General features: G+C 41.5%; 1 protein-coding gene across 1 annotated transcript in view; it reads left to right on the plus strand.

Moving 5' to 3' along the window:
• The window catches only part of OTOL1 (otolin 1), a 30419-nt gene extending 24223 nt beyond the window's left edge, over window positions 1–6196 (plus strand). Inside the window, exons 4-6 of the mRNA XM_070754136.1 lie at window positions 437–526; window positions 988–1059; window positions 5298–6196. Of these exons, the coding sequence (XP_070610237.1) occupies window positions 437–526; window positions 988–1059; window positions 5298–6196 (1061 nt within the window). The remainder of the gene's footprint in view (window positions 1–436; window positions 527–987; window positions 1060–5297) is intronic.
• The last annotated feature ends 2256 nt before the right edge of the window (window positions 6197–8452 follow it).

An 8452-nucleotide genomic window follows, 5' to 3' on the forward strand; every position in this document is an offset into this window, starting at 1 on the left:
TCCAAATTTCGATTGCTAAGCCAGACGGTTGTTAAGCAAGTTTTGCCCCATTCTGTGACCTTTCTTGCCACAGTTGTTAAGTGAATCATTGTATTTGTTAAGTTAGTAACATGGCCATTAAGTGAATTTAGCTTCTACCTTGGCTTTGCTTGTCAGTAGTTCACAAAAGGCGATCCCATGACCCCGAGACAATGCAACTGTCCTAAACATGAACCAGTTGCCAAATGTCTGATGTTTGATCATGTGACCATGGGGAAGCTCAATGGTCATATGTGTGAAAAACAGTGAGGTCATTTCCCCCCAGTCCTGTTGCAAGTTCAAATGGTCACTAAGTGAATGGTTGTAATTTGAGGACTATCTGTAGTAATGAAAATATAGAAGAAGAACCCAAAGACATAGGATAGCAAAACTAAATAACTGTTTTTAAAAAAAATAGGACTTAAAGGAGAAGTAGGAGAAAAAGGCCGTCCTGGTCTACCAGGAACTTCTGGATTACCAGGATCAAAAGGATTAAAAGGAAACAAAGGTAAACAGAATATTAAAATTCTTAAAAAAAACCACACCCACCACTACCATGGACTGGATTGCTGTAGTAATATTTTCGAAATGTAAAAAGTGAACTTTCATGTATTTAGCTGGCAGCGCATGCTCAGAGCCTGGGACTTAGCTTCTGCGCATCTGTCCGTCAATTACCCTGGGGGGGGGGAAATTACTGACCCCCTTGGAGAGGGTCTGCAACTTGGGCATCCTCCTCGATCCACAGCTAACATTAGAGAACCATCTTTCGGCTGTGGCGAGGAGAATGTTTGCCCAGGTTCTTTTAGCATTAGATTTGTACATTATGTATTGTTGTTGTGAGCCGCTCCGAGTCTTTGGAGAGGGGCGGCATACAAATCTAATAAATTATTTTTATTTATTATTATTATTTATCTCTATCTCTATCCATCTATTATAAATATAATATAATATTTTGGAACAATGTCATAGGAGATAAAGGAGAACATGGTGATCAAGGAGCAAATGGACTCCCAGGATATCCAGGCACACCTGGAAACCCAGGTATGCTGCATAAAATCTGAGAAAAATCAAGGAAGTAAAGTACCTATGAGGTGTGAGGTTCTCTTTCTAGGTCGAGATATTTATATATGTATGTGCGTGTGTGTGTGTGTATGTATATATGTATATATGTATATGTTTTTTTATGTCGGATCACCCTGGTATATTTTAAGGCAGTGATTTTCAACCTTTTTTGAGCCGCGGCACATTTTTTACATTTACAAAATCCTGGGGCACACCACCAACCAAAATGACACAAATTAAATAAATACATACATACATACATACATACATACATACATACATACATACATACATAACCCCCTCGTATATACAATCCCATGTAACATCCCCTTATAAATACAGTCAATCATCAATCATCCCTACTCAAATTTATATCTCATTTCTGGGTACTTCTCCTGTCTTTCCCCCTTTTCTCTCTCATGTTTGTCATTTCTCTCTCTTCCTCCCTTTTTCCCTCATTCCTTTTCCCTCTCACTTCTCCTCTTTTTCCATCCCTGTCTCTCTCCCCCCCTTATGTGTGTGTGTGTATACACACTGGAACCATTTCCAAAACCAGTTGGGGGCTGGGGTTTTTTCTCTTTTATTCTTTTCAAAAAGAGGTGTGGGCTGGGGCGCATTTCTTATTATTTGGGTGCTTTTTACCATATGCTTCAAGAATCACCCCTCTCTCTCTCTTTTGTTTCTCTCTCCTCTCATTCTCTGCCTCAATCATTTCTCCTTTTTTCTCCCCTTTTTGTTCTCATTTCTCTCTCTCCTTTCCTCTCCCTATCTGTCTCTCTTGCTTTCTCTCTCTCTTGCTATCTCTTTTTCTCTTATTTTCTCTCTCTCTCTCTCTCTCTTGTTCTCTCTTATTTTCTTTCTCTCTCTCTTGTTCTTTCTCTCTCTCTCTTTCTCTCTCCCTCCCTCTTTCTCTCTTTTTCTCACTTTCTCTCTTGTTTTCTCTCTCTCTCTTGCTTTCTCTCTCTCTCTTGTTTTCTTTCTCACACTCTTTCTCTCTCTTGTTCTCTCTCTTGCTATTTCTTTCTCTCCCCCCTTTCTCTCTCTCTTTCTCACTTTCTCTCTATCTTGCTGTCTGTTGCTGTCACTCACTCTCGTTCTCTCTCCGTTCTTCTCAGCGGAGGCCAGCGAAGGTGATATTCAATGTCGGGAGCGCGCGGGCGGTTGCGCGTGCTCCCTACCCCCCTGCTAGCCGCTCGGAATATTCAAAATAAGAAAAGCCTTCACCGGCGAAGGTTTTTCTTATTTTGAATATTCCGAGCGGCTAGCAGGGGGGTAGGGAGCGCGTGCAACCGCCCGCGCGCTCCCGACACTGAATATTACCTTCGCTGGCCTCCGCTGAGAACGGAGAGAGAACGAGAGTTGGGCCATTTTTTGTCTCCTGCGTTCCGGGTGCGGGAGGAGCCATGCCGAAAGGCAGGAGACAGCGGAGGAGGAGAGGGGGCGGGCGGGGGGCAGCGCCGAAAGGCCGAGGGGGCCGGAGGCACCGTGGGGAGGCAGGGGCGGCCGCGGCTCCCTTCCCTTCTGCTGCCGGCGCCTCACCGCCCCCCCGCGGGCTGGCAGGGAGATGAGGAGCGCGCTTTCGGGGAAGCGACGAGAAGCCATGGGCGTGAGGGGGCCGACTTTTAAAGCAACCTTTGCCGGCCTCCCGTGGGAGGGTGCCAATAGCGGCGGCGGCGGCGGGGGGGGGCAATAGCGGGGGGGGGGGCGAACCGCCTCGCGGCACACCTGACCATGTCTCGCGGCACACTAGTGTGCCGCGGCACACCGGTTGAAAAACACTGTTTTAAGGAACGTCACAGCTCCTTTTTTTGCCTCTAGGCCCAACCCAGGACCACTACAAGGCAGTTAATATATTTTATAGCCGACAACTATATTCTGTATGTGTTAAATGTTTTTAGCTGGAATTTTTTAAAATTAAGGGAGACTAGGATGGTCCCATTTCGGCCTTGTTCTGGCCTCATCAGCTAGCCACACCCTTTCCTTTACTGGGATTCGATCTGGTGAACTCTGCCTTGTAAAGCAGAGAACTAGCAATTAGAGCTATCAGATCAGAACCCTTCCAGCTCTGTACCAGGGAGGGTTAGGGAGCTGTGACGTTCCTTAAAATATACCAGGGTGATCCGACATAAAAAAACATATACCCCCTCCCTGGTACAGAGCTGGAAGGGTTCTGATCTGATAGCTCTAATTGCTAGTTCTCTGCTTTACAAGGCAGAGTTCACCGGATCGAATCCCAGTAAAGGAAAGGGTGTGGCTAGCTGATGAGGCCAGAACAAGGCCGAAATGGGACCATCCTAGTCTCCCTTAATTTTAAAAAATTCCAGCTAAAAACATTTAACGTATATATGTATGTGTATATACACACACACACACACAAATTTCATACACACACACACACACACATTCTGCACATGCACAGAAGCATTATGCACGCAAGCACAAGTGAACCAGTAGTAAACGACTTATGTGTATGTTATATATGTTATATGTGTGTGCTACCTTTGAAAAGTGTTCGGAAAATTAAGATCATGGAGAAGGCAGCTGCGAGAGCAATCATGGGCTTCCCCAAATATGCCCATGTTACTCCAACACTCCGCAATCTGCATTGGTTGCCGATCAGTTTCTGGTCACAATTCAAAGTGTTGGTTATGACCTATAAAGCCCTTCATGGCATCGGACCAGATTACCTCAGGGACCGCCTTCTGCTGCACGAATCCCAGCGACCAGTTAGGTCCCACAGAGTGGGTCTTCTCCGGGTCCCATCAACCAAACAATGTTGCTTGGCGTGACCCAGAGGAAGAGCCTTCTCTGTGGCGGCCCCGGCCCTCTGGAACCAACTCCCCCCAGAGATTAGAATTGCCCCCACCCTCTTTGCCTTTTGTAAACTGCTTAAAACCCACCTCTTCTGCCAGGCATGGGGAAGCTGAGATACACTTTCCCCCTAGGCCTTTACAATTTTATGCACGGTATGTTTGTATGTATGATTGGTTTTTATATAATGGGTTTTTAACTGTTTTTAGTATTGGCTTTTGTTATATACTGTTTTACTGCTGTTGTTAGCCGCCCTGAGTCTGCCGAGAGGGGTGGCATACAAATAAATAAATAACTAAATAACTAAATAACTAAATAAATAAATAAATAAATAAACAAATAAACAAACAAACAAACAAATAAACAAACAAATAAACAAATAAATAAATAATCAGCAAAGTATGTTACACACACACACACACAGACAGACAGACATACACACAAACACATACATATATTCTCAAAATGGATTATCATAGCCATTTTCACATAAAGTGACTTATAACACCTTCTATTGTCCCTCAGAATTTTTTGAGACAGTATATCCTGATTAAAGTTATTTCAGCATAATGATGGTTGTCTGAAAGAAAGAACCCTACCTCTATTATCTTCAACTCTAAATGGAATATTTTAATATTTAAGTACCATTATTAGGAGATTATCCATTATTATTATCAACACTATGGGTAGAAAGTGTTTTTTTTCCATAGGGTTGGGTATGTATTAATTATTTTAAAAAGGCCTTCTCTGTATTCTGGTGCTTGCCTGACATATGCATTTTAAAATTGCACAGAATTATATCCTATTTAAATGTAGTCCATGCAATTAATAAGACATTGTGCTGCTTCCCATAGTGGAGGAATATCTGGCTCCTACATACCTATTCCAACCAATAATTTCTTTATAGATATACAGTAGTACCTCTAGATACGAGCTGCTCCACATGCGAGTATTCCAAGATACGAGCCACGAGGGGAGAGAAATTTCTTTTCGAGACCCGAGCTCAAATTTGGGATACGAGCCGAGCGTCCACTAGGTAGCGCAAGAATCCTTGCTTCTGGTTATCTCGGAGGGGAAAAACAAAGTCTAAAGCCATTTGTTCCAGATACGAGTTGTTCGACATACAAACTCCCTTCTGGAACGAATTAAACTCGTATCTAGAGGTACTACTGTACTTGTATACTTGCATGCCTCATGTCCATCTGTACATAGTATTCTTCTTCTACATGCTTTGTGAAAGGGGCGGACCCTTAGAAACCAAGTCATTATGGAGACAGGAAAGGGCAAATGCTATTTCATCATAAAAATAAGGGACCTGGCAATTTAGAGCTGATGCATGAACAGGACCACGATGTTGCTTAACGTTTTTCCTTTTAACCTTTTCTTTCTGTCTTTAATACGTCTAGGTGAAGTTGGATTTAAAGGAGATAAAGGAAACCATGGTCTTCCTGGAGTCAAGGGACAAAAGGGCTCCAAGGGGGAAAATTGTGAGAATGGCACCAAAGGAGAGAAAGGGGACATGGGAGAACTGGGGTTGCCAGGTGTTGATGGAGAAAATGGGGAAAAGGGAGAAAAGGGGGACTTTGGTGAAAAGGGATATTTGGGAGATCCAGGGGAAAAAGGAGAAAGAGGAGAGAAGGGTGACGTCGGGCCAAAAGGAGAAAAGGGCATTAAAGGAGACATAGGAATAGAAGGTGGGCATGGGGAAGATGGGCGTAAGGGAGAAAAAGGAGAACCTGGAATTAGGGGTGACAAGGGAGACCAAGGTCCTATTGGTTTGGTGGGGCCTCCAGGGGTGAAAGGAAGTCTCGGTTTCAAAGGAATCAGAGGAACTCCTGGTAAAAAAGGTGCAAGAGGCCCCAAAGGTCCAAAAGGTGAGATTCCAACCCTCCCCAGATCAGCATTTAGTGTTGGCCTAGCCAAACCTTTCCCACCTCCAAACACACCTATTAAATTTGACAAGATACTGTACAACGACCAGGAACATTATAATCCCTTGACGGGGAAATTTAATTGCAGCATTGCTGGAGCTTATATCTTTTCCTATCATATGACGATACGAGGGCGTCCGGCCCGCATCAGTATTGTCTGTCAAAACAAGAAGATGATCAGAAGTCGAGAGACACTTTATGGCCAAGAGATAGACCAGGCTTCCTTCCTTACCATTCTGAAGTTAAATGTAGGGGACCAAGTATGGCTAGAAGTCACAAGGGATTGGAATGGGGTTTATGTTAGTGCTGAAGATGACAGCATATTTTCAGGCTTCCTCTTGTATCCTGATGAAATATTTGACACTCTGCTATAAGAAAAGCACATAGATATTGTTCTGCTGGCTCCTGGCACGAGCCTTCAATTAAATGTAAGAGTAGCAAATACAGACACACACACATAGGACAAGGCAACAATAGTTTCTTTATCCAAAGAAAAATAGAAGAAAAACCCTCTTTTGAATTCAAACGGCTCACTTGTAAAAACAAACAAAACTTGAATGCAGTGAAATAATAAAAACAACAAACTCAAATCAATTAACCAGTAACTGTGAATTCGTCACAGCTACTCCTCTTCAGATGTTGTAAACTCATTATGATTTATGGTCAAAGTCCTGAAATCCAAACACAAGGTCCTGGGAAAATCCGGAACGGCAATGCAAACTCAACAAGCATGATCAGATAATCTTCCACACTGTGAGGCCAGCACGCTGCCCATTTAACAGCAGCCCTAATTACTTGAACCCCACCCAATCACGGGTGGACTCTATTATCTCCTGTAATACGTGCAAATCTGTTCTCTTCTATGCATAGCTCTACGCATGGGTGGGTCTATCAGAGCTTCCTCATTAGAGTCTATCGAAGATAAGGAAGATGATTACTGGCTTCTTCCTGGGTTGCCTGTCAGGCCCCCCTCTGAAGGTCCCATCTCACAGTCACTCCCTTCTTCAGAGGATAATTCGCTGCCCGAAGCTGTCGGCAGCAAAACAGGCCTGTGACATTTGGATGTTTCACCCACATTCACCGCCACAGTCCTTGGGGCAGGAGCTGGACCAGAGCTAACCACAACAGATATGAACCAAATGCCAAAAGAAAAAAATCTCCCTTCTGTCTTGTTTATCATAAAGAAACATGTATCACTATCTAACTCATGGTCTCAAGACATTAACTAATGGAAGTGAATTAAAGAAAGGGGCATTTAAAATCTGAGATAATTTGAATTGCTTTGAGGGAAACTCTTATAGAATTGCACTTGGGCAAAGGACATGCAAACAACTCCAGAAATATTTCATAATTTACTTCTATGGTCGTTAGCTGATTAAAATTGCACCATGGTATGCATATACGTTTGATAAAGATGATATTATTTTAAAATAACAATTATACCCTTTTATCCTGCACTTAATAGCTAAGATGTTAATAAAATATTTATTTATATCAGTCACTTCAGTGAAATTAAGATTAAAATGGTAGCATAATGGAATGATTCTATTTGCTGTAGAAATTGAATCAGTTTATTAAAAGAAATAATATATCTACTTTTCAAACTCTGTTTTCATTTAAATAAATTGTATCCCATGAGGTGGTGTATAATAAAGTGAAATTACCGCTTGTATTTTTTCTTGTGTAGCCAAAGACGTGAATCAAACCAATTGGGAAACAGTGATTTGAAATATAAATGTCTGTATCGATTAGGGAGGGCTGAATTGCTTTTTCTTTATATAAAATACATTGTAATAAGTGTTGATAAAGCTTATGCATGTCTATTATGTATAGTTTTGGCAAATTATTTTACATCCTGATTCAGGTGGAAGATTTGTTCTCATACTTATAAACTTTAACTTTAACCATTTTTTTATTATTCTGATTTTTCCTAATTTTATAATTTCTGAAACTTCAATAGTTTAATAAATATTGCTGCTCTATGTAGCTATGTACTTTGTCCCAAAGACAAATTAAGTAAGATGATAACTTGCACATAATAGCTTGCTTACATATGATTGATTATCACCAGTAGCTTTCTCCAACTCTGTATCACTTAAATTTGACAATAAATTCCATCATTCTCAGAAAGCAGATGTGCAACTCTTAGCCTCTCTGATATACTGAAATTGTTCATTTTCCAAGCACAATTCTCACTAAGTATCTTTAGCAAGAGGCACTAAAATTAAAAAAAGGATGGAATTCCAAGAAGCCCAGCAATTGAACAATTTCCTGGGTACAGCAATATATCACCAACATATTAGAAGAAGTTGTTCTCATTTTCTTTTTAAAAAAAAATTGTCTCTGTGTAAACTAGCAGGTAACTCTGGTGGGTTTGTTCCCTGATAAGAATGAATCTTGCAGGTGGCTGCCTATAAATCTGTCCCATGAATCCTTATCAATGTGGAAACTGAGATTACATCAGCAATAAATGGTCAAAGAAAGTCTGCTCCATTTAAATCCCTGATAAGAGCAAAATACTCTTGCTGATCAACAGACCTGGACTTTTTTTTTTTTTAATGACAGAGGGATTGAATTTACTATTTCATATATCATGAGCCAAGGCCATACTTGGAATATTGCATCCAATT

This window comes from Erythrolamprus reginae, chromosome 5 (assembly GCF_031021105.1).
Source record: "Erythrolamprus reginae isolate rEryReg1 chromosome 5, rEryReg1.hap1, whole genome shotgun sequence".
Classification (NCBI taxonomy): Eukaryota; Metazoa; Chordata; class Lepidosauria; order Squamata; family Dipsadidae; genus Erythrolamprus; species Erythrolamprus reginae.